Below are 26,264 nucleotides of genomic sequence, written 5' to 3' on the forward strand. Positions count from 1 at the left end.
TTTTAATCTATTAGTCTGCCCCGACTAGACTGCAGGGTCCTTGCGAGCAGGGGCCTTTTCTGTCCTGTGCATCTGGACAGGGCTCTGCCCCTCTCTGAACCATAATATGTTTATCTCTGAGACAAGGATACTCAACCTGCCTTGTCCACTTCCAAGGTCATTGTAATTTGTAAATGGGAGTGTGGAGATGGAACCCTTTGGTGAATGGTAATACCCACTTAGAATGTGAGTGAACACCATGGACTTGCATGGAAGCTTCCAGAAAACCCAGGGTGCAGAGTAGAGATGATCCCAGAAGCAGTCACTGCCACTCAGGTGTGACCCTGCTTTTTTTCTATCTCGCCCCTCACAGATTAAAGCTGGTCCAAAAATTCTGGGGCCCTACTGTGGAGAGAAAGCCCCAGAACCCATCGATACCCAGAGCCACAGTGTACAGATCCTATTCCGCAGTGACAACTCGGGGGAGAACCGGGGCTGGAGGCTATCGTACAGGGCAACAGGTAACACAGCCTCTCCCCTCCTGGGTCAACCTGCCTTCCATGCTCAGCCCTCAGGGCGTAGCAGCCAGGGAGTGTGAGGGGATGCTGGCCTGGGGCTCCTCCAGGGATGTGGCAGGACTCCCAGCCCTGCCACTGAGCAACTTGGGACCAAGGCAGATTCTCTCTGCTGACTAGTTTCTCATCTATAAATGGGGTAAAGGGCAGCAATGATGGTGGTTTTGGATAAGACATTTTCAAAACTGGCTGCACTTCAGAATCATATGAAGAGATTTTTAAAAACAAAAAGCATATATGCATTAGTACATGATACTTGTTTTTCTCTTTCTGACTTACTTCACTCTGTATGACAGATTTTAGGTCCATCCACATCTCTACAAATGACCAAATTTTGTTCTTTTTTATGGCTGAGTAATATGCCATTGTATGTGTGTATCACATCCCATTTCTCCATTCATCTATCAATGCACATTTAGGGTGTTTCCATGTCCTGCTATTATAAGTAGCGCTGCAGTGAACACTGGGGCACACATGTCATTTTGAATTATGGTTTTCTCAGAGTATATGCCCCAGGGAAAATGGTACAGATGAACCTATTTCCAGGGCAGGAATAGAGATGCTGACATAAGAGGATAGACCTGCAGACACGGGGTGGGGGAAAGGGGAGGGTGGAACAAATTGGGAGATTAGGATTGACATATATGTACTACCATATCTAAAATAGATAGTTCATGGGAACCTGCTATAAAGCACAGGAAGCTCAACTCGGTGCTCTGTGGTGGCCTAGATAGATAGGATGGGGGAGAGGGGTGGAGATAGGTCCAAAAGGGAGGGGATAAATGTATACATATAGCTGATTCACTTTGTTGTACAACAGGAATCAATACAACATTGTAAAGCAATTAGGCTACAATAAAATAAATAATTTTTTTAAACTATAATTAAAAAAAAAAGCCAGGACGTGGAAGCAACCTAGATGTCCATCAGCAGATGAATGATAAGAAAGCTGTGGTACATATACACAATGAAATATTACTCAGCCATTAAAAAGAATACATTCGAATCAGTTCTAATGAGGTGGATGAAACTGGAGCCTATTATACAGAGTGAAGTAAGCCAGAAAGAAAAACACCAATACAGTATACTAATGCATGTATATGGAATTTAGAAAGATGGTAATGATAACCCTGTATGTGAGACAGCAGAAGAGACACAGATGTATTGAACTGTCTTTTGGACTCTGTGGGAGAGGGCAAGGGTGGGATGATGTGGGAGAATGGCATTGAAACATGTAAATTATCATATGTGAAATGAATCACCAGTCTAGGTTCAATGTATGCAACAGGGTGCTCAGGGCTGGTGCACTGGGATGACCCAGAGGGATGGGATGGGGAGGGAAGTGGGAGGGGGGTTCAGGATGAGGAACCCATGGCTGATTCATGTCAATGTATGGCAAAACCAATACAATATTATAAAGTAAATTAATAAATAAATTAATTAAAAAATAAAAAAACCATTATTAAAAAAAAAAAAAAAACAGTTTCCAGAACTTCACACTGTGATTGGCTAGGCCTGGAGAGGATCCTTCCAGCCCCAGGCCTTCCAAAGTCTGGGGCGGAAATTTGGGTGTGATCCTCTAGCACAAAATGTTTCATCATGGTGGTTTGCCTCCTTGTGACAAAGAGTGACAAAGCCCGTAGGCCTCATCGCCCAATACCTTGAGACACCTGATCCTGGTCCAAACCCTGCTGGAGTTACTTGACCCAAGGGACCTGCAGTAACTGGAGGAAGAGGGGCAGTGCCAGGACCACAGCTGGGTGTGACTAATACAGCGCAAAGACGTTATATCCTGGCCTTGGCTCATCACCAGCTTCAGTGCCTGCTTGTGAGGAGAGGCAGGAAGAGGATATTAATGAGGGAGAGTTTATCCAGGAAATACGTCAGGCATAGGAATTCTATCCAATTTAGCCTTTTGAAGTGCAAATCATAGTCTCTCTAGCACTGTGAAGAATAATCTTGGGAAGAAAGAGTGGGGTCATCATGAGTGACCCAAAAGAGCCAACTACTCCCACTGAGTAAAAATTTCAAGGGTGTAAATTTCACCTGAATATGAAAATTCTGTTCCTCTCATCGGAGGAGTCTAGTATGAAAGGTACACAGTGGTAGGTACTGAGCTCCTTGTTCCTGAAGGAATGTCCCACAGGTCTACTGTGGAAGATGGAAAGGGAACATTAGACAAGAGTTATACTCAGATATTTAATACCTTTTCCTACCCTGAGTTTTGATGAGATCATCTGGCAAACCACCTCATTTTACAGATGAGGAAATAAAGGTTCACGTTGGAAAGTTACCTGCTCAAGCGTCCAAAGTAAGCCTTCTTCAGGGCCTGGTAGGTCTAGGCCCCAATACCCTGGGGGTGTGGGTTTCACGTGTTTTTTTCCACCTCCATCAGGCCTTCAATTCTAGGGAATGGCTTCTCATGACCACACTTTCCTTTGTTTTCTCACCTACTCCTTTCATTGCTCCCCACCAGGGAATGAGTGCCCCAAGCTGCAGCCTCCTGTCCATGGGAAAATTGAACCCTTGCAAACCACATATTCCTTCAAAGACCAGGTGCTCATCAGCTGTGACACAGGCTACAAAGTGCTGAAGGTACAGGGTCCTGCCAGAGGAGGGGTGGGTCTCCATGCTGGAGAAATTCCCCAGAGCCTCCCAGGGCAGAAGGGCTTCCAGAGCTTGTCCTAGTCCCACCACGGTATTTCCGAGCTTTCCCACAATACACCAAAAATTCGCCTTCTGAAAATTCAAAGCGTGTGTCCCAGACTCTCCCTTCTGAAAGTGGCACAAAAGTCCGAGCAAAATATCCATTCAGCCCAACAGTCAGTAAAAACAGCCTTAACAAAGTTCATCAGGCTTACCGGGTAGCCCTGGGACAGAACCTGAGCTTTTAAAGGTGGGCAGGTAAGCATTGCTCATTCTCTGAAACAGTGGTTCTCCTAGGAATCCTCTGGTTAGCTTAACAAATCCACCTCCTAGGCCCCACCTGAGATCAATTAAAACAGAATCTCTGGGGCTGGACCCATGAGCATTTTGTCTGTTAAGTTGCCCAGGTGAGTCCAGTGTAAGCCAAGCTAGTGGACTGCTGTTCTCATGGAATGATAATCCAAGTGGGGTCCCCCCCACACCAGCACGTCACTAGTTAGAAATGCAAGGTCTTGGTCCCCAGGCCAGAGCCGCTGATTCAGAAACTCTGGGAGGGGGGCCTGGGACACTGATGCTCACTGGGTGAGGTTTGAGAGCCACGGCTCTGCAGAAGGAGTCACCGGTATAGGAGTCCCTTCTCAGGCAGCTGCCCAGCCCCCAGCCAACACCCCCTCCACCCCGCCCCGGCAGTAGGTGTCTCTCCAGAGTAGGAACGGGGGCCATGAGCTCAGGGTCTGTCCTCCCCTTGACTTCAAGCCCCGGGAGGCCCCCGTTGGGAAAGCCCAGCGTAGAACAGCCAGCTCTGGATGGTGAGCTGGTTATACTGGGAAACAGCCACCAACCCACCCCCTCCTCCTTTCCTCACCTTCTTCATGTTTCTTCCTAGGATAACGTGGAGATGGACACATTCCAGATGGAGTGTCTGAAGGACGGCACGTGGAGTAACAGGATTCCCACCTGTAAAAGTAAGAAAACACTATTGGCTGGTTATGAGGGTCATGAGCCCCCAGCATTGGGGGGATGTGAGCAGAGCCCACACGGGGTCGGGGGAGCCTGGCAAGCGCACCCTGAGAGGGATGGGGCAGGAATTTTACAGACACTGCAGTTCAATGAAAAGCTCTCAAATGTTCCTTTCAGCAGTAAGGTGTTAGGATTTCAAAAAACACTGCTTTTGAGTCCCAGTTTGCTTTCTAAATACTAATTTTACCTCTGCCTGCAGGCAGGTTGCCAAAGTTGCTAGAGGAATAGCTTGTCTCCACGTTTGAAACTAGCTCTGGCATTTGCTAATATAGGACACTATTTTGGCGCTGGTGACCTTGGCAGTCTTTATGTGGCGATCAGCCGTGTCCACTGTCTCCTGGGACAGCTGTGAAGGGAGGGTGGTGAGGTCAGCACAATGGACCTGAGCGAAGCAGGGGACTCAGCTCTGCACGGGTTCTTGGAACCCAGAGTTCTTGCCTTGGCTCTGCTCCTAACCCATGCTGTGATCATGGACAAGATCCTTCACCTCAGCTATAAAAAGATCTGGACTAGCCTTAATATTCCAGAATATATCCCAGTGGTTCTGAAATAATGCGATCCACATAAATCCTCCAGTAAGTTTTGTAAAAATACAAATTGACAGCCACCACACCCTCTCCCGCTACCCAGGTGATTTCAACTCAAGACTTATAAGGATCACAGTTTTAGAGGACATCTGTGGTAACAGTGATGGGAGGAGGCATAGTGACAGAAAATGAAAGAGAAGGAGGGGAGGAGGATTTATTTTTGAATGGAGAGGTGAGACGTCAAGAACTAGAGTGGGTCCCCACCCAGCCCCAGCCCCATTTCATGACCCTATATAAACTTTGAAGTGCTATTCCCTCCCCTTGTCCTAAACGACTCGGGTCCAGTAAGCAGGTGGATGCACTCTCAAGGGGACACTCTCAGGGGGCTCCCTTGAGGCAAATCCCAGGCATAATTTTGGAGCTTATTTTAAATTTTCTTTTTAATGTGACATTGTGACTGGAGTCAGAGCCCAGTGTAGGAAAGAGGGGCATTTTATGACTCCAACAAAAAGTTTCAACAGATGTTTACTGGCTACCTATGCAGACGTCAGAAAAGACAGGGTCCAGACGTTAAAGAACTCAAATGCCAGCAGACACTTGGCCGCCGCCTCCAGTGTGGCTCCTGTGTGGTGCTGCGACTGAGGCCTTTGTGAAGCACTCTGCAGGGCAAGGCAAGGGAGCGTTCTGAAGGAGACGGGGGACGAGGGGTAGAAAGGACAGGATCTCGCTTTGGAGACAAGTTCTAGGTCCCAATCCAGACTCCACCAGTTCAGCATCCCTGAACCATTGGCTCGTCCTCATTTGGCCTCAGTTTCCCGCATTGTTGATCGTTCTGAGGACTAACTGAGATTCGGGTTCAATCCTTGGGTCGGGAAGTTCCCCTGGAGGAGGAAATGGCAACCCACTCCAGTATTCTTGCCTGGATGATCCCACGGACAAGGGGGAGCCTGGCAGGCAACAGTCCATGGGGTCGAAAGGAGTCGGACATGACTGAGTGACTGAGCGCAACAACTGAGTTAATGTACACATCACACCTAAGGTGCACCAGGAGTAAGTAAAAACTCAATAAAAGCTTGTTCATCTCCCCCATCCAACCACCTTTATAAGAAGAGGTTTTGGTCTCTCTTTCATGCTTTTGGAAATTTTGGTAATAATTTTTTTCCCTAATGAAACACACACTTTTTATTGTAGCAGAAGTGTTGATAGAGTAGGGCAACTCATGTGTTTGATTGTACTTTTATGTGACATATTAATATACAAAAATATCAGGAAAATAGGAATTTTTTTTCCTTCTTAATATGGCCTGGTTCTCCCACCAGGACTAGTAGACTCTGCTCTCAGACACACCAGAATCTCTGCTTGTTCACTGAGTTGATATTTATTGAGCACTTTTGTTCCAGGCATGTGCTGGGTCCTAGGAGAGATGCAAAGGCAAAAAAGACAGAGAAGTTGAGAGTCCCCAGGGAAAGGGGTTGAGAGCAGACAGGAAGAAACTTGCATGGGAACAGGAAGTGGGAATTATGGGTTGTGGTCCTGGCCCTGCCTCCACCTGCTGTGGTGACTCCAAACAAGTCTTGCTCTGCTCCGATGCCATCTGTCAAATGAGGGTTTGAAACAGATGAATGCAAAGCTTGCTTGGGGAGCTGAATGTTATCATTGCCGCAAGCCAGGACTTATGACTGTGCGAATTCTCAGAATGGTACACATCCCACAATCCCAAGCTGTCCTTCACACTGACTGTACCTGCACTGTGCATCCTTAATCAATTCTGGTGGAGCGATTTCTGTATTTCCTGCATAAACCGTTTCTGCTTTGCTTGCTAATTTTTCTTTCTCTTCTTTCTCTCCCTTCTCTCTGCTTCCTTTCTCTGCACCTCCTAACCCCTCTTTGATCTTCATCATGGTGGCAGAAACGGAAAAGGATGTGGAAAGCGAACCTGAGTCAGAGCAAGTGGCAGAGTGAATGCTGGGACCCCACACTGTGCAGACATCCAGGAATGGAACACTCACAAGACCCCGGGTCCCAGGGCTTCTCCATCCCTCCCCATCCTGCCAACACTCCATTTCCCATTTCAGTGCGGATTAGAATGGATGCTGAACAAGGCAACACAGACCCAAGCAGTTGAAACTGCCTCGTGTATGAGAACAACTCTCCTTATGAGGGTTCACCCATCATTTAAACATTATGCTGGAAAATAATGAAAAGACAATGGGGGATTTCTTTTTTAGCACTTCTGGGTGGACTATACTCTTCTCAAAGGAAAAATGGCTTTGATTCTAGAGACACTTGATTTAATTTATATTCAAATGCTTAGGAGGACCAGGTGAAAGTGAGCCCTGATTTCTATTCCACACTTCAAGGTTAAATGGGCCGGAGTCACTTTGTGACTTTAATATTTGTACCTGTTGCTACTTTCTTAACAACCCTGAGGAGGTGAAGTTAACAATAACTCATATAGTGTGGGTTTTTAGGAAACCTAGATCTAGTCTCATGCCCAAAAATTTCTCTTCCATCTGTACCTAAAATGGGGCTAAAATCCTATCACCAGAAGATCTTTCCTCTGGGGCTTACAAAGTTTGCATTTCTGAAAATTTCCTAATTAAAGTTTTTCAAAAGATAGGCATCAGACTTGAAAACATCAGTGTTCAGCTTTGGAGTCATGGGACATCACTGGGTTATAAATAATGATGAAGAAGGGGCTGCAGAGGTTGGAAATCTCTGCTTCAGCCTGAAAATCTGGGTAGGCATATCAGAGAACCCCTGCATTACACCGTGACTGCTTATTAGTTTATTCGCTGATTGAATGGCCTCTTGATGAGGGCAGAATCCTGCAAAGTTGGCCAAAGAAAGATCCAGAGACTGAAGTGCCATCCTAGGTCAAGGGTGCCCCTGAGAGAGGAACTGGGCAAGCACTAAAAATAATCATCAGTTGAATCAATATTTTTAACAGCACAAAGATAACAGATCTTGCACTCAGTGTGATAGAGGGGATCATCATGTAGGCAGAAGATAGGATATGAACCCAAATAATTACAATACCAGGAAACAAAAGATACATGCATTAGAGATTGAAGAATAAAGGGCCATGCAAAGAAAAATGAGGAAGCAGCTGTATCCAATTAAAAGAATGAGAAACCTCTTTCAAGAAGCAGCAACATTTGATCAAGGCCAAAGGGTGGGCAGAGCATGAACCACAGGGTTTCCCTGTGTGGGAAGCAGCCGCACAGGGAAGGGGTCCTTGACGCTGGAGCACAAGGCACCACGGGAGGGATGAAGGTGGGGCTGGGGTCAGGGTGGGGTGGGCTGGGCATTTCTGGATCTTGAGGGCCAGGTGAACCAATGGTGTGTGCTTGCCTAGGATGCCCCTCAGTTCAGTTCAGTTCAGTTCAGTCACTCAGTCATGTCTGACTCTTTGCGACCCCATGAATCGCAGCACGCCAGGCCTCCCTGTCCATCACAAACTCCTGCAGTTTACTCAAACTCAGGTCCATCGAGTCGGTGATGCATCCAGCCATCTCATCCTCTGTCGTCCCCTTCTCCTCCTGCCCCCAATCCCTCCCAGCATCAGGGTCTTTTCCAATGAGTCAACTCTTCGCATGAGGTGGCCAAAGTATTGGAGTTTCAGCTTCAGCATCAGTCCTCCCAATGAACACCCAGGACTGATCTTTAGGATGGACTGGTTGGATTTCCTTGCAGTCCAAGGGACTCTCAAGAGTCTTCTCCTACACCACAGTTGAAAAGCATCAATTTTTCGGCCCTCAGCTTTCTTCACAGCTTTATCCCATCCATACATGACAACTGGAAAAACCATAGCCTTGACCAGATGGACCTTTGTTGGCAAAGTAATGTCTCTGCTTTTTAATAAGCTGTCTAGGTTGGTCATAACTTTTCTTCCAAGACGCAAGCGTCTTTTATTTTCATGGCTGCAGTCACCATCTGCAGTGATTTTGGAGCCCCAAGAAATAAAGTCTGACACTGTTTCCACTGTCTCCCCATCTATTTCCCATGAGGTGATGGGACCAGATGCCATGATCTTAGTTTTCTGAATGTTAAGCTTTAAGCCAACTTTTTCACTCTCCTCTTTCACTTTCATCAAGAGGCTTTTCAGTTCCTCTTCACTCTCTGCCATAAAGGTGGTGTCATCTGCATATCTGAGGTTATTGATATTTCCCAGCAATCATGATTCCAGCTTGTGCTTCTTCCAGCCCAGCGTTTCTCATAATGTACTCTGCATAGAAGTTAAATAAGCAGGGTGACAATATACAGCCTTGACCTACTCCTTTTCCTATTGGGAACCAGTCTGTTGTTCCATGTCCAGTTCTAACTGTTGCTTCCTGACCTGCATACAGGTTTCTCAAGAGGCAGGTTGGATGGTCTGGTATTCCCATCTCTTTCAGAATTTTCCGCAGTTTATTGTGATCCACACAAGGTTTTGATCCAAACGAAGCTTTGGGCGTAGTCAATAAAGCAAAAATAGATGTTTTTCTGGAACTCTTCTTGCTTTTTTGATGATCCAGTGGATATTCGCAATTTGATCTCTGGTTCCTCTGCCTTTTCGAAAACCAGCTCGAACATCTGGAAGTTCTCAGTTCACGTATTGCTGAAGCCTGGCTTGGAGAATTTTGAGCATTACTTTACTAGCGTGTGAGATGAGTGCAATTGTGTGGTAGTTTGAGCATTCTTTGGGATTGTCTTTCTTAGGGATTGGAATGAAAACTGACCTTTTCCAGTCCTGTGGCCACTGCTGAGTTTTCCAGATTTGCTGGCATATTGAGTGCAGCACTTTCACAGCATCATCTTTCAGGATTTGAAATAGCTCAACTGGAATTCCATCATATCCGCTAACTTTGTTCGTAGTGATGCTTCCTAAGGCCCACTTGACTTCACATTCCAAGATGTCTGACTCTAGGTGAGTGATCACACCATAGGATGCCCCTAGACTGTGTCAAAGCATCTTCAGGATGGCAGATCAAGAAAAGCATGTCTGAAGGAAAATAAATGACAGCAGAGTGAGAGTGAAGACAGGGTGTGGGTAGCAGAGCCCAACCCAGAAACTAACGAGAAAGGGAAGCCAAGGGAATGGAGGAAGGAAGAGTATTTTGATCCCAGAGTGTGGAAATGGCCAGGTGCACTTTAGAGAAGATGTCAAGACCATTCCTCAGGCAAAGAAGATAGACTGAGGAGACAGGGCCTGATCTAGCATCTTGGATTGTGTCAGGCAGAGCTCAAAGGGTCTGGCTAAGGGAAGTTGTCTCCAGGTCCCATGGAGATACAGTAATTTGCCTACCACTGTAGACCTAGAGAGAAGGTGCACCTCTTCCCCACTCACTATATACAAGCTGAAGTGATCCTCTATTTTCCAACTATTTGTCACACCCTCTGTGTGGCTTTAAGAGCAGCTTCATCAGTGGGCCAAGTGACTTCTCTGGAGTGAAGTGAAAGCAGGACCTCAGTCTAGACAGTCTCCACTAGTGCTGGACAGGCTCTCAGGGGCTTGAACACCTAGCCCTGTCTAAGACCAGCCCTGGAATTGCTCCACCTAATACTAGATACCCAGGAATGATCTCCTTTAGGATGGACAGGTTGGCTCTCCTTGCAGTCCAAGGGACTCTCAAGAGTCTTCTCCAACACCACAGTTCAAAAGCATCAATTTTTCGGCACTCAGCTTTCTTCACAGTCCAACTCTCACATCCATACATGACCACTGGAAAAACCATAGCCTTGACCAGATGGACCTTTGTTGGCAAAGTAATGTCTCTGCTTTTTAATAGACTATCTAGGTTGGTCTTGACTTTCCTTCCAAGGAGTAAGCATCTTTTAATTTCATGGCAGCAGTCACCATCCGCAGTGATTGGAAGGACTGATGCTGAAGCTGAAGCTCCAATACTTTGGCCACCTCATGTGAAGAGTTGACTCATTGGAAAAGACCCTGATGCTGGGAGGGATTGGGGGCAGGAGGAGAAGGGGACAACAGAGGAAGAGATGGCTGGATGGCATCACCAACTCAATGCACGTGAGTTTGAGTAAACTCCAAGAGTTGGTGATGGAAAGGGAGGCCTGGCGTGCTGTGATTCATGGGGTCACAAAGAGTCAGACACGACTGAGTGACTGAACTGAACTGAACTGAACTGAATACTAGATACTAGGTCTTGAGAATAATTTGGCAAAATAAACTGCTAGACCTAAGTTAAGGGAGACAAGGCTCATACAAAGATCCAGACACTAATCAGTGATATTTCCTTTAAAAAAAAGGAGGAAAAAGCTGCTTTGAGACTCATCAGGAAAATACATGTAAAATTGTTTACAGTTTTAGATAGTAAATATTATTGCTTCTTGCTGTCATAGTGCTGACCCTTACATACTTCCCCCGCCCCCCCCCCCCCCCCAAGAGTAGAAGGGTGTCTACTTTTGGGCAATCAAAACAGATGGGAGTGATTCATCCAGAGGGATTGGAGGCCAGGAAACACCACTAACCAGGTCTCTGGGTGTGTTTACCTTTCTTGTGGATAGGAAGTACCTATCTGCATTTACTCTCATCCTTCATCCCTCTCCTCCATGGTGGAGGCTCTTAAGATCACCTATGTTTTAAGCTAGATAACACTCTATTCAGTAAAAAAGATAAATTTGGAATTCTAAAGTTAAAAATCACAATTTCTGAGTAGCATCTCATGGGTAAATTGACCCTGTTTCTGTTTTCCAAAGTGAGCAGGTAAAATTCAGGAGGAAGGAAACTGGCTTTAGAATGTGATCCTCTGACATCAGACAGCTAATGTCCAGCCCTACCCAGAATATTGATTATAGGCCATTTTCACTAGAAAACAGATTCTAATAACTGTCAATCTGGTTTACTTAAAAAAAGCACTGAGTTTAAGATCAGGTCTAGTTCTCTGACTAATTCACTGTGTGATCTTAGACCAGTCAAGTCTCCTCTCTGGCTCATCTGTAAGTAAAGATGATGTTCTAGATTGCCTAACTTCAGATTCCATTCCCCCTGGGAAGTTCTGAGCTCCCTGGGATTCTTCAGTTCTGACAAAGGCTGTTTGACCTAAGATTATGATTTCCTTAGAAATGAGCATCACTCCCTAACAAGGCCCTTGAAGAGATATTGACAAATTGGCTCCTCATCCCCCATCCTGGCTCCTGGCAGACTCGTGCTGGCAATTCCCAAGACTTGCCTGGACTGGCAAGCTCTCCTAAGACCACCTCTGAGGAGCAGGTATCTTTGGTCTTGTCCTTCAGCCAGCCCCCAGGAGCAGCCACCCACAACCAGAGAAAATATGCAGGTGAAGATGAAAGTTTGGTTCACCCTAACCGCCCCCATCCTACCATCTGTGCCTGTGGGGAGCCAGCAGGGTGGGGCTGTGCAGGCGTGCAGGAGCTGAGTTTTTGTTTGTTTTTGTTTTTTCTTAAATGCCAAGCTTCAAAGTGAACACAGTAACTGCTCTTACTCAGCATGCGGTTGGGGCTGGAAGAAGTGAAGGTTCTTTAGTTTATATGAGCCAGAATTTTCTCACTGAGCCATGGGTTTCATACTTGGACAAAAGAGGATAAGAGGATTGCACAATAGAACTGGAAGTCAAGGAGAGAGCCCTGGCGGGGAAAAGTCTAGGATCTGCTTGAATCTCAGCAGACCAGCCCCTGCCCTGGAATTGACACCAGGCCAGGTGAGCTGACCGCTCGGCAGGACTATCACAGATGGGAGAGACCCCCAAATGCAAGGCTCTAACATTGCTCTCTGGAGCTGTGTGCAGTGGACAACATCGTATGAGACAGACCCACCCAGTGGCCCCAAGAAGAAGGGGCAAGGCCAACTGAGGGGTCTGCTCTCTTCCCTCTCAGTTGCAGACTGTGGGGCCCCGGCAGAGCTGGAAAACGGAGTGGTCACCTTCTCCACGAGGAACAACCTCACCACATACAAGTCTGAGATCAGATACTCCTGCCAGAGGCCCTACTACAAGATGCTACACAATATCACAGGTGAGCCTTGCATGCTTACCCAGCCCCCTCCCTCCTCACACTTTGGGCTCAGGGTTAGGCTGGGGGCTAATACAGCCAGTCTGCTGGCTGAGAGGAACTAGGAGGAGAAACCCTTGGAGATGTGACTTACCTCTCCCTGCCTCAGGCCTGCACCCCGAGAGTTAAGCTTCATGACACCCCAGCAGCATGACATACTGCTGGGACCTATATGACCTACCCACACAGACACACTCACAGCACCCCGCAGAGAAGAAACCCTCAAAAAGATGTGAAGGCCAATCAGTTCCGCCTGCACCACAGACAAGCACCAAGAAAATGCTCTGAATTTCTCAGAGCCTCCAAGTCCTCTCTTTCAAAGAGGAATAGTGGCAGAGCTCACACAGCTAGTGTAAGCCTCATGAAATGGTGGGCACAAGTGTGGTTTTATGAAAGGGTTTGTTAAGTGGGGAAGCAGGGGCAGGGCAAGTGCGTCACCCAGAGCTGTGTGACTAATGATGAGAAGTGCCCTCCAGGGTCTAGGCGGGGCCCCCACAGGCAGGGGTCAGATTGCTCAGAGGCTCAGGGGCCCCCACAGGCAGGGGTCAGATTGCTCAGAGGCTCAGACACCGTACTGAAGAGCATGCCATTTATTTTGGAGGCCAATGGGGAGCTATTGTGATTTTGAGCAGAGACAGGACGAGATCAGATTCCCATTTTAGAAAGATGCTTCAAGCTGCAGACCAGACTGGCTCAGAGAGAACAGCATCAGAAAGACTCTTTGGAAGACTTGCAGTGATTCACAGCGGAGGAGTTAAGAGCTCAGATCTATTTTCCATGTGCTATGAATCAACCACGTTCTCCTTTTTCTTCAACCTTTCTTCCCTCACCCAGGTGTATACACCTGTTCTGCCCAAGGAGTCTGGATGAATGAAGTCCTGGGGAGAAGCCAGCCCACCTGCCTGCCAGGTACTTCGCTCTTAAGTTCTCTGCCTCAAGGTCCCATGCAAGGCACTGGATCCACGGGTGCTCTGGCTGTTAATGGAGTTAGGGGTAGGGGGCATGATACTCTGATTGCTTTTGAAGATGGTCAAAGGTCAGAAAAGCCTAGCCTCACATCTTCTCGAACAAACCAGCCTCTATGTTCAATCTGTTCTATCACAACAGGACACTTCCTGCCTCCTCTCTCTGCCATTCTGCTCTCTTCCTGCCAGGCTTCTCATCTCACACAGTTGGTATTTGTATCAGCTGTGTACCAGGAAAAGTGGGAAAGTGGACACCTGCTCCTCAAGCAGGTGTGTGGTAGAGGAGGTGGAAATCAGACAAGCATCAAATAACCACAGGACAGAGCAACAAGTTCTTCCAAAAAGCAGTATGCTCAAGTCTTAGTGACTGCTGTCTCCCCTGAGCTTACTTACTGACCCTACTTTAAAATGAGCAAAGAGTTTTGTGGTAACAGGAAGTGTCCCTGTGCATATAGATTGGGGGGATATTTTATGGATATTTGCATTAGTACTAAACATATGAATGATTTACGTGGTAATCATGATGTATGCACATATTCAAACTGACTTAGAATATTATAGCCCTAAATGCACACTCTAGGGTTAAATAAATAACCCACCAAAAGTTAAATATTCACAACACAGAAATTTACACTTCAAAAAGAAATAAGAATAGTGATTCAGTCAATAGTGATTGAAAGATATAATCATTCAAGAGAAGCAGTGTTGATTTCATCATTTGCTGCAACAGCAGTAACTTTGCCATATGGTTCAGGGTTGCGTGGCATTCATATTTTTACTGAATTAGAGTGTTGGGTAAACTGAGATAGTGTATTATTTGAATGGTGCACTTTAGTAACCTTCAGTACTCACCTAGTAGACTTCTAGATTTAGGCATTAAAATGGGAAGGCTATGGAGCCATCTACCATTATCCTTGAGACCTGAAGAAAGTTTTAGCATTTGGGCATCAGTTTTGGCCATCACAGCTGCTATAAGATCTCAGAGAAGGAAGACACGTGGTTGTCAGGGAGCAGAGAAATGAGGACAGGTCAGGAAGACTTCACTTAAGAGTGCTTTCAATCTAAGCAAGAATTCAAAGAATTTGTGAGGATCTGGAAGAAGGGAAAGGTCAACCCATCTACACTCTGCTGGCCCCCATCATCTCAGTTAGGCTTAGCCAGGAGCACCTAGGGGCCACAGCTGGGGTAGCCTTGGAGAAGATGGGGAATGGTAGAACTGTGGCAAACTGGAGATCAGATCCCCCTTTTGCTAATACTATGTGGGCCAAAGAAAATGGCAGTGTAGGTGGGTTTCATCCTGGGCAGTCCTGTCATGATGTCTAGAGGGGGATGAGGCATTGTACTGGGAGTCAAGGGCCCAGCTCCTAGCCCTGGTGTTGCCTTTTCCTGATCTCCACCTTTGGTAAGTCATCTGACTTCTTTGGGGCTAGGATTTCATACCTCAGAAGTCGGGGAGCAGAATCAGGTGGTCCATGACATTCTATGACTCTTGATGGTCATCATCCTCTAGATTCATACAAAGCATATTGTATGAGTCTTGAAATTCTGGTAACACCTAGTCTTGAGCAGAACATGGTGTATCATCAGACCAGACCAGAGAATTCTAAATTCTCTTCTAAAACACTGAGATTGAATGCAGAGGCAAGCCAGAATAGAGAAAGCCATTTCATCTGGCATCATAATATCCACCTTTCCAAAGAAACTGTTAAACAAATATTATTTTCCCCCTACTTTACACTGAGAAAACTAAGGACCAAGAAGGTATAATGATTTGACCAAGGTTACCTACAAAAAGTTACAGGCAAAACTGGAAGGAGGACTCAAGACTTTTGATGTCAACACAAGCAATGCTGAGCCATTCTTGACTCTGCCATCCTCAGGTACCCAGGATTCCAGAATATCACAATTTTGTTTTTAGAGCCCTCCCTCAGTACCTCCAGTCTTCTAGAGCCCAAACCTGATTTCAGCACAGCTGAAGCTCTAGTATTTCAAGTCAAGCCCTCTGTCCCAGGAAAGACTGGATGGAGAATGGTAGCAGATAAAAAGAATGGCCCCATTTCAATGAGCACTCTCGAAGGCTTGTGGCATCATTCAACCTTTTGAAAGGACAAGAGCAGATAAAGAAGAAAAACAGACTTTAGTGGAAAAAATGAAGTTAGAATCCAAAGAAACAGGCTCCACTTCTGGCTCTGTCACTAATGACTTTAAATACGCCTCTTGCATCCCCTGAACCTCAATTTCGCCATCAGTAAATTAGCCATTCTCCAAGCTTCCCCAGCTTGGAGACATTCTGTGACCTGGGGCATGCCACTGGCACCTTGGTTGGCAAAAGGCACCGTTCAGTGCTAGCTTTGTTCTGACCATGGATTTAGCCACAGGCATATCCCTCATCAGATGCGGGTCTTTCGGCACTCAAGTTGCTGCACAGGGCTAGTCACAGACCAGCCTTGAGAAGTCACCCTGTACGCTGCTGCTTATAATTGGGAGTCTGGCCTTCAACTCTGAAAGGTTCAGCCACAGCCAATTAGCAAAACCCGTCTCACATCTGGCCTGGGGTGAACAGCAGGGTGCCTCAGGAGCACATAAAACATCCGGAAGAAAAGCATCTGAAAAGCATTAGGTTGCTGGAAGCCTGACCTCTCAAAGTTGCCAAGACAGCTCAAATGCTCCTTGGTCTTTAAAGGATTACTGAAAGTATCCGGGGCCAAGGGGTGTAGCCCTGACAATTTGCAACCAAGAGGAGGTCCATGCTCACACCAGGCTTACCCACCAGACCTAAGCACTCAGCTGGGAGAGGCCCTTGTGAGCTTGTTCTTAGCCAGCAGGGGGCTGGTACTGAAGACCCTCTGCTCATGGGCCAAAGGCGTTTGGCTGCAGGAGACTGGTGGTGCATGTGCATGCTCGGGGTACAACTCGGTGGAACGAAGTTTGATCAGACTTTTCTTCTTCCCCTGCAGGTACTACTGGGTTCCCGGGTGCAATGATGGATGACTCAGAGCAGAGCCCATGCATCATTGCTTGTAGATTATGCCACCTTTCTCTAAGCTTGGATGCCCTGGCCATCCCTTCACAGCATGTGTCTCGTAGGCCAGAGAAGAAAAGGTTACAGGGCATGAGACCACGCTCTTCATATGTAATGAGGCATTGTGGAATATAGGATAAGACATTCTTCTTAAATCTAGTTAAGCCCCTGCTACCCAGCTTAACTGCAGTGTGAACTTGGGTCAGTCACTTACCCTCTGGAGAGTTTTATTCACCTATAAAGTGAGAGTGGCCAGGGCAAATGAAATAAAAATCAAAGGAATTTGTAATTTAAAGGATCCCTGAAGATCATTTTGACCAACAGTCTCATCTAGCAGATCAAAAAGTGAAATCCAGAGAAGGAAATTTACTTACCAGAGTCACACAGGACAGAAGGGAGAAAAGCAAAATCAAGACCCCAAGTGTCTCGTCTTCCACTCCAGTGTTAGCTGTGACCTGCTAGACAGTCTTTTAATCTCCTATCTCTCAAAGCCATTGACCTGTCGTTTTCAGTTTTCCAAGTGCCCACAGCATGGACCACATCCGGGTTCCGATATGCCTTTTCTAGAGAAGAAAGGGGCAAAGGGACCGCTGCTGGAGATAGCCCTGGTTAAAGATGATCCAGACCACAGGTGGTCTTGGCTGGAAGGGTTCAGGATGGTGAAGGCCCACAAAGTAACCTGGTCTGGTCCATAGAGGGTCCTGGCTACAGAAGGGTCAGACTCCAGAGGAGTCAGGCTAGAAAGACTTAGGCCAAAAACAACCCCATACAGAGCTTTCCCAGGCCAGCATGGCCTCCGGACGTAGGCCAGGGCCCACGGTGGCATAATCTACAGTGGGTGAGATGTGCATTTCTTTAAGAGGCTCTTTTCACCTGGCCGACCTGACCAGTCTCCTGTCCTCCCACCCCCTCCTTCTCCTTACAGTGTGCGGTCAACCCTCGCGCTCGCTGCCAAACCTGGTCAAGCGGATCATCGGGGGCCGCAACGCCGAGCCCGGCCTCTTCCCGTGGCAGGCCCTGATTGTGGTGGAGGACACCTCGAGGGTGCCCAATGACAAGTGGTTTGGGAGCGGGGCCCTGCTCTCCGAGTCCTGGATCCTCACGGCCGCCCACGTGCTGCGCTCCCAGCGCAGAGACAACACGGTGACACCGGTCTCCAAGGAGCACGTCACTGTCCACCTGGGCCTGCACGACGTGCGGGACAAATCCGGGGCTGTCAACAGCTCGGCCGCCAGAGTGGTGCTGCACCCGGACTTCAACATCCAGAGTTACAACCATGACATCGCCCTGGTGCAGCTGCGGGAGCCCGTGCCCCTGGGGCCCCGCATCCTCCCCGTCTGCCTGCCGCCGCCCAAGCCCGCAGGCCCGGCGCCCCACGTGCTGGGGCTGGTAGCCGGCTGGGGCATCTCCAACCCGAACGTGACGGTGGACGAGATCATCGGCAGCGGGACACGCACCTTGTCAGACGTCCTGCAGTATGTGAAGCTACCCGTGGTGCCCCACGCCGAGTGCAAGACCAGCTACGAGTCCCGGTCGGGCAACTACAGCGTCACCGAGAACATGTTCTGCGCCGGCTACTACGAGGGCGGCAAGGACACGTGCCTAGGAGACAGCGGTGGCGCCTTTGTCATCCTCGACGACGCCAGCCAGCGCTGGGTGGCCCAAGGCCTGGTGTCCTGGGGAGGCCCTGAAGAATGTGGCAGCAAGCAGGTGTATGGGGTCTACACCAAGGTCTCCAACTATGTGGACTGGGTGTGGGAGCAGATGGGTTCCCCGCAGGGTCTGGGGGAGCTGCAGGTGGAGCGGTGAGCTGCCGGACTCCGGCCAGCCAACCGCCCTGCCCAGCTCCAACAAGACTGCACCCCACCCTCCTAATGACAACACACTCCACTGCTACACGCAAGCCTAAGGGATGGACACGCGGTTCCCACCCTCCCAAGATGGCCCCTGGGTCCCTGAGAGGCAGCAGTGTGGTATGGGAAAAGGTCCTACATAGGAAACCTGGGTCCCTGGCCCTGGCGCAAGTCCCTTGCCCTCTCTGGGCCTCACTCTCCCGCAGGACAGGGAGGGAGCTAGACTCGGGCCAGTACCTGAACTCCTCTCCTGGAGTGCCCACCCCAGGGGCCTCATTCACTCCTAGTTGTTCACCAAATCCAGTGAATTTGGCACCACTGTTGGTGTAACTGAGCTTGGACCTGACTCTTAGAAAATGTTTCCTTGCCTCGAGCTGAGTCCATATATTTTCCCCACTCTGCCCTCTGGGTCTAGACCCTTTTCTAGCAGAAAAGCCCTTAGATTTGAGGAGACAGGGATGACACCCCAGAGGCCCCTGTCTCTAAATATAAGGCCTTGTAGTATTTTCATCCCTGGGTTTTCTCTCCCCAAAACTCCTTACAGTCCAAGCCTTATCCCTTCTGTTCCCTGTTAAAGGAATCTCAAAGGACAAAGAGAAAGCTAGGAAACTCTGTGATGACTGGGGGGAGGAGAAGAGCAGTGGGAAACTTTCCAACCCCATTAAATTCCTGTCATCAACGCAAAACACTTTTCTGGGTACATCCACACCTGACTCTACAGACAAGCAGGAAGCAACCTTCCAGTCTTGAAATGTGTCACCTGAAAGGGCTACCCAAGCCCCAGCCCTAGATGTGGAGACGCAACCCGATTGCTTGGAGAAAGAGAAGGCTCACACCATACCTGCTGTGCCTCTGGGCAGGGAAATGGAAGAAGGGGGGACTCCGGACATACGAGTGACCTCCTCCCACCAGACCCCCTTCCCCCCACGGCGTGCCTACAGTCTGAGCTCTACAGAGAACCCACCTGGCATGAATGTTCTGAGGGATCCACTCCTCTAGCTTCCAGGAACCAAGTCAAGAGAAGCAGGGACTTGCCCAAGAAAGGCCGTAAGAGGAGACAGAGAGCCCAGAGTCCTGGGTTCAAGCCGCAGCTCTGCCCCCAAACTGGCTTGTAACTTGACAAATTGCTTTCCCTCCCTGGGTCTCAGTTTCCCCATTTATAAAAGGAAGGCACCGGATCCCCCTCAGGGTCCTTCTAGCTCCAGCGTTCACTGCTTCCAAAGCCAGCAACCTCACCCTGGCTCTCCCCAGCCTGACCGTCCTCCTTCTCCCCGGGTTTTGCTCTCCTGGGGACTCCCCATCAGAGACAGAAGCCTTGAGAAGGATTCCAAGAGAGCAATTGGGAAGCATCCGCTTTTCCAGTTGGGTCCTGACAGCACACTCCTGTGTCTATGAACGGTGCATATAGAAGATGCTATACTTTGTATATTTATATCACAAGCTTCACTCCTCTGTAAGGTGCCTCTGCACTGTTTCCTCCATCAGGGGACCAAAATGAAAATAAATCCTCTGTGGATAACCAACAGCCTTTGTTTTGGGGTTTAGTTATTGTTGATGTTTGTTTGTTTTGACCTTTTGAAGAAAATCTGACCCTTCATTAAGCCACAATCTCTCTCACTGTGGAAAGGGCACAGTTTTTGTCACCTGGACATTATCCAAGAAAGGGTGATGAGAAACGGAGTTGGTTATGGACATGTGAGGAGAAGGCAATGGCACCCCACTCAGTACTCTCGCCTGGAAAATCCCATGGACAGAGGAGCCTGGTAGGCTGCAGTCTGTGGGGTCGCTAAGAGCACGACTCAGTGACTTCACTTTCACTTTTCACTTTCATGCTTTGGAGAAGGAAATGGCAACCCACTCCAGTGTTCTTGCCTGGAGAATCCCAGGGGTGGGGGAGCCTGGTGGGCTGCCGTCTATGGGGTCACACAGAGTCGGACACGACTGAAGCGACTTAGCAGCAGCAGCAGCAGCATAGACATGTGTCCTCTCAAAGGCTACCTATTCCATCATAGAAGTGCCTGCCATTTAAGTCCTTGAGTTCAAAGTGCCCAGATAAGCACAGGAAGCAAGATCGTGTGCACCCAAGTCTCATGCAGGCAAGGGGAGTTCAATGTCATGAGAGGCGTGATCGTAGTGCTATGAGAATTTAAGGAGGGGGAAGTTCACACAGCTGAAGGGGGTCTGGGTAACTTTTCAAAGAGGTTACAAAGAATACACTGGGAGATGGGAGGGCAGGCCAAAGGGGACAAAGGTCAAGTAGGAAAGTGTGCCCCGAGTGAATGGGAACAGAGGGCGTAGGGGAGAGTGGACTGTCTTGAAGGTCATTCTGTGTTAGTACGCGGTCCTATAGCCAGTGACTGCCTAATTTGGGGCATATCAGAATCACTCGTGTTTATTAGGAACACAGGTTCCTAGGTCTCACCCATGGGAAGTTCTGAATCAGTAGGCTGAGTGTGGGCAGCAGGCTGTGGAAAGCGGAGGGGATGGAGGGAGGGACCAACCTAGAGAGAGTGATTGGGAAATCACTGCAACCATTCTGGAGAGAGGTGGTGAAAACCACCAGACCAAGGGTGACACTGCAGATGTGGGGGTGGAGTCTGTAAGCATTCAAGTAGTGTAGTGGGTAGGACTTGGTGCAGAGGCATTGTGTGAAATAGTGCAGACAGGAGATGTGGTGTAACACAAGCTAATATGTTAGTGAGGGCTCCCATGTCATACGCTCATAGTTTGTGTTTGGGGTTTGTATCATATTGAAACTGTCATGCTTTTTACACTATTGAGAACTAAAAGAATCCTACATTATACCTTATACTTCATGTGTAGCTGGTTTCAGAGATTATCAGTCTTGTGTTCCATCACATCCTCTAGACTGTTGGACCTTATATTGTTGATGTATTGAGACACTGAGGTGCCATGGGGTTGCATGAAGGGCACACTGCGACATTGCTCTCTGCTTCTCCTGGTGATTTTTTTTTACCAGTGGCTGATTAAAGATGGTGGCTGAAGAAAAGGGAGGCAACAAGGATAATGTCTGTGCAGACATTAACAGACATCTGGAATAACAAAGGGGAGATGGGTGGTGAAGGATGGAGACCAGGACTTGGTTTTGCTGTGTTTGAGGAGTTTATGAGCAATTCAGCTGGAGATGTAGGAAGGAGGAGTCCAGAGGAGAAGGCAGATTAGAGACACTGATCTGAAATTCATCAGGGTCTAAGTGGTATGTTGGCACAGGAAGAAGTGGTATCATCCACTGGAAAGGAAAAGAAAAGACGAGGGGGCCGAGGACTAAAGAAGGGAAACACCAGCATGGATTGCATGGAGAGAAGAAGAAAAACCCCAGGAAAGAGATAGAAAAGGGAAATCAGAAACACGGGAAGAAAAGAGCTTCAGAAGCCAAGGAGAGAAAGTGTCAAGAAGAAAAAGGTGATCAACAATGCAAATGAGCCGGGACAGTCCAGATGACACTTCCAGGCTGGATGTTCGTAGGCACCAGGACCATCAACTACCATCAACTCCGAAAGAGGATCCAGGGAACAGACCCAAGCTCACATCCAAGTCCTTACCCCTTCCTCCCCTTTCCTTTATGCTCCATGTCCCTAATCCCCCTCCTCTTCCTCCTCCATAGCCTCTTCCTTCTTTCCCGCTTTTCTCTCCCTCGCTCTCTCCCTACCTCTCCCTCCCATTGTGTCCCTCCTTCTCTCTTTCTCTCTCCAGCTTCTCCTAGGTTTTCTATCTCTTTCCTGAGGCAGCCTCTCTGGGACTTCTTTGCCCAGTTCTCCAGGTTTTGCTTCTTTGAAACCAATTAATACAAGCCTCTTGTTCTTGTCTGACTCTTCGAATGAGTTTGTATTTTCAGACTTGGGTTTCTGATTTGCTCTTTCATGAGTCAAAGCTGTATCTAGCCTCGCCTAAAACAGCAGATGCTCCAGCTTTAACAATGGGAGCTGCAAGGTGAGGAGAATTCTTAAAGATGAAGAATACATGAGAGAAGATTTCAGAGATAGTGTCCTCCTATACATGTAAATATCACCACTGAAGTTCCAGTTATGGGTCCGGAGACATTCTGTCTCCATGTATGATTACAAATCTATTAGATTGTCAGATGGCCACTTTATGTCCAAGTTTGTGTGAACTATGGTTCTTTGTTCTTTTGAGTTCACCTCTGAAGGACAGGGAAGGATGTGGATACTGAGTGTCAATTTTCTTTCCAGAAGCTTGACTATGAAAGAAAGGACAGGGAGAGACTACGAAATGAATGAGAATCTGAGAAAGTGGAAAATTCAACTTTTAGCATGAAAAGTCTTGATCATGTTTTGGAGGCATAGACAAAGGAGAAATGTGAGATAGAGGAGAAGGGCACAAATCCTCAAAACCAGATCCCCAAGAGTTTGGAAGTGAGGGGATCCAGAGCCCAGAATCAGTTCTGAAGAGATGTTTAGAGAGGGAGTAGGTAGAGAGGAGGATGCTTTCTTGTGGGCTTTGTGTTTGTTTGTTGAAACTTTTTCTACAAACTTTCCATAAAGTGATGGTTGGCAGGTCTGGGCTTATAGTCTAGCAACCCCAGCTGAGAAGGACCTTCTAGCAAAATTCCCAAGGCAGGCTCTCACTGGGCTGTCCAGGGTTACATTCCCATCTCTGAGTAATCACTGTGACCAGAGTATAAGAGGCTTTCATTAGTCAGGTCATGGTCACACCCCTCGAACCAGAGGTAAGATCATTACAACTCAGGCTAAAGGGACAAGACATGGGGGAAGAGAGGACCTCAGAGGAAACTTGGGGTGCAATTACTGAAATGGGCAGTGGATGCCAGGAAATGAAAACTAACATATTCCTAACAGAGGGTGATGAGCTAGCTGCTCTCGCAAAGGGCAAGCTGGAACCCAGAGTGTGACCTGCCCTCCTCCCCCTGGCTGCAGTGTGTGGGACCCCCACGTTCTCCCGGGATCTGTTGGCCAGGATCATCAATGGACGGCCCGTCCAGAAGGGCACCACCCCCTGGGCAGCTATGCTGTCACACCCGGACGGGCAGCCCTTCTGCGGGGGCTCCCTGCTAGGTAAGGAGAGGTGGAAGGGGTGGGGGACCCAGGGTGAGGGTGGGCTGGAGGAAAGGGACCTGACCCTCGAAGCTTCCACTCCAGCAGCAGGGCCCAGAAGCACAACCTGGTAGAAAGAGCCCTTAGCTGGAGCGGGGAGACACTTGTTCTGCTCCAGCTGGCTCCTTCAGGCAACGCCTCCTGAGTCCTGGCCACGCTCTGGCACTGAGAAGGGTCGGGGGGGTCAGGCCCTTAAACATGGACCACAACACAAGGCACTTCCATGCAGCTCAAAGTCAGGGTGGGCCGAGGGCCCTGGGCCGAGGGCGAACCAGGAAACCCACCCTAGAGCAGTCAAGGAAGGGAGATTTACAGAGCTTTGAATGCAGTGCTTGGGAATCAAGATGTGTCTTGAATGCTACTCCAGGTTTATAATCATGTTCTTTAAAGTCCTCTCCCGAGACAACATGGATTGAAAGAAGGGTTAATCTGGAAGCCAAGAGTCCAGTGACGTGGCTAGCGTGCAGTAGTGAGGAGGGAAGTCATTAGCCTCAGAATAAGAATAGGGACGAGGGGTGGAAAAAAGGCAGATTCAGATTCAAAGCCACTGGAAAAGAGAACTGTCAGACTTGTGTAATGGACTGAACATGGCTGGGAGTGGTAGCAAAGGCAGGAAAGAAATGATTTATGGCTCTTCCTACCACAGTTCAGCCCAGATGATCTAAGGACCATCCCAGCTATGACATCATAATAAAAATTAATAGCAATCTAGAGTCCCTCTGACCCCATCACAGAGGAGGACGGCATGGACGGGTCCACCTCTGCTTGGGCAGCCCTAGAGTTGCTGTGCTTGCCTCGCCCTGACCCACTCTCCTCCTCCATGGTGCACTCGGGGGAGGACAGCTCCCCAGCAAGAGACCCCCGAGGGAAGGTGTAGACACCGGTGAGGCTGCATCCTGGACATCTGGGATACGTGAAACGGTAACCCGGCAGAGGGGCTGATCCTTATATTCCCACAAACACAAAGACAGGAGTGCTCACGCCATGGAGCCTCCCAAAGGGTCACAGTGAGTGAGCACAGGTTAAAGGGGAGCCCAGTGGGGAGCAGGCAGGGGGCAGAACCAAGAATGAGAGGGGTTAGAAGGACAGAGGCAAAAATAGAGAAAGAGGGCATGTGAGAGACCTAGAGAGGGGGAGCGAAGGGAGATGAAGGGCAAAATGAAAGAAAACAAGTCCAAACAGAGAAAGAGAAACTGGTAGGGCAGGAAATGAGAGATAGAGAATCATGAAAGGCACAGACAAGCAGGGGCGACCCAGAGGAGAAGAAATCATCAGAAGAGAAGTAGAAAGAGGGGAGGAACAGACAGGGAGAGTGGAAGAGAGCAAAGACACTTCCAATTTTGTTAGAGTGTATTGTATGTAAAAGAGATGGATTAAGTGTTCATGATTTAAGGGTTAGATTAGTTTTCTGAAGCCTTGGGTGTTTCAGTTCAATGATGTTCAGTGCTCACTGTGTCTACTGCATGTTTGTCCCCAGTTCTGTACCCTCAGCCAAGCTACAAGAGCTCTACAAGATATCCTCAGCCTTGCCCATAGCCCTTCTCGTCTAGAATCTCTCTCCTCCTCCTGTTGTCTAGTTCTGTAGAGGGAAGAAAAGGGAGGAGAGGGGAGAAGAAGCAGAGAAGGAGCTGAGGGACAGACAGAGGGAACCTGCGCATTCAGTGCCCACCATGAAGCCTGTGCAGAGGGGCCCTGACTCAGGGACTCACTGTCTGCAGAGCTGGGAGATGAAGCTATGTCTTTGGGCTCATCATTGCTCTCCCCAGCCCCACTCCATGGCAGGCTTCCTAATCTGGGTACCTCATTCCATTTTATCCACTTGGAAAATTAGCCAGGAGCCCCTGGCTGCAGACAGGGATCAAAAATACCACCACGGGAAAGAGGATAGTCTGTGTAGGGTACTATCCAGAAGCCAGTAGCCGGAGCACATGGCTGCCCCTGAGAGGACCAGGGACCTGCAGAGAAAGGGACCTCTGCCCTCAACTCTGAACTCGGCTATGATACCCACACTCCAAAGCCCTGGTACCTTTCTTTCTGTTTGGCTCATCCCAGTATGTCTCTGGGCTCACCTGTTTATGGGTTTGTCACCTGATTCACCTTAGGGAAGAACCAAGGCCTGATCCTATATTAAACAAAGAGCAGGAAAGTGTCCGTCAAGGGAAAAAGAGCCAAGATAAAAGAGATGTGCCAGGCTGATCATCAGGAGACCCACGGTCAGCCCTGGTCCTGCCACCCACCTGCAGAGCTGCCCTAGACAGCCCCGCTCCCCTCAGGCCTCAGAATCCAAATGTATAAAATGAGAGTTTGGGATCAGAGCAGTGGTTCCCGACCTTGGTGACAGCAGAACTTTGGGGGCAGTTTTAAAGTGTGTTTGTACCTGGGCCTCACTCCACGACTTAGATGGCCTGGCTCAAGCCCAGACATTGTTTTGGGAGGATTTCTTTTTTTTAATTCCCCACATGATTCTATTATAAATGTGCACTCACATTTGAGAAGAACATGTACAATAATACTTTGCAAACTTTAATATGCGTAGAAGTTTTTTTATTAGTTGGAGGCTAATTACTTTAT

The 26,264-nt window shown here is 48.3% G+C and overlaps 1 protein-coding gene across 2 annotated transcripts in view; it reads left to right on the forward strand.

Annotated features, from left to right (window-relative positions):
- Positions 1 to 26,264, forward strand: part of MASP1 (MBL associated serine protease 1) — a 70,012-nt gene that overhangs the window by 34,253 nt on the left and 9,495 nt on the right. The window contains exons 6-11 of one of the 2 annotated variants that reach the window (XM_065942313.1): positions 353 to 500; positions 3,031 to 3,149; positions 4,087 to 4,165; positions 12,587 to 12,724; positions 13,595 to 13,669; positions 23,517 to 23,654. In XM_065942313.1, coding sequence (XP_065798385.1) covers positions 353 to 500; positions 3,031 to 3,149; positions 4,087 to 4,165; positions 12,587 to 12,724; positions 13,595 to 13,669; positions 23,517 to 23,654 — 697 coding nt within the window. Of the gene's footprint in view, positions 1 to 352; positions 501 to 3,030; positions 3,150 to 4,086; positions 4,166 to 12,586; positions 12,725 to 13,594; positions 13,670 to 17,672; positions 20,124 to 23,516; positions 23,655 to 26,264 lie in introns of those variants that run through there. The other variant, XM_065942312.1, reaches the window with a different exon arrangement.

This window comes from Muntiacus reevesi, chromosome 8 (genome assembly GCF_963930625.1).
Source record: "Muntiacus reevesi chromosome 8, mMunRee1.1, whole genome shotgun sequence".
NCBI classification, from domain to species: domain Eukaryota; kingdom Metazoa; phylum Chordata; class Mammalia; order Artiodactyla; family Cervidae; genus Muntiacus; species Muntiacus reevesi.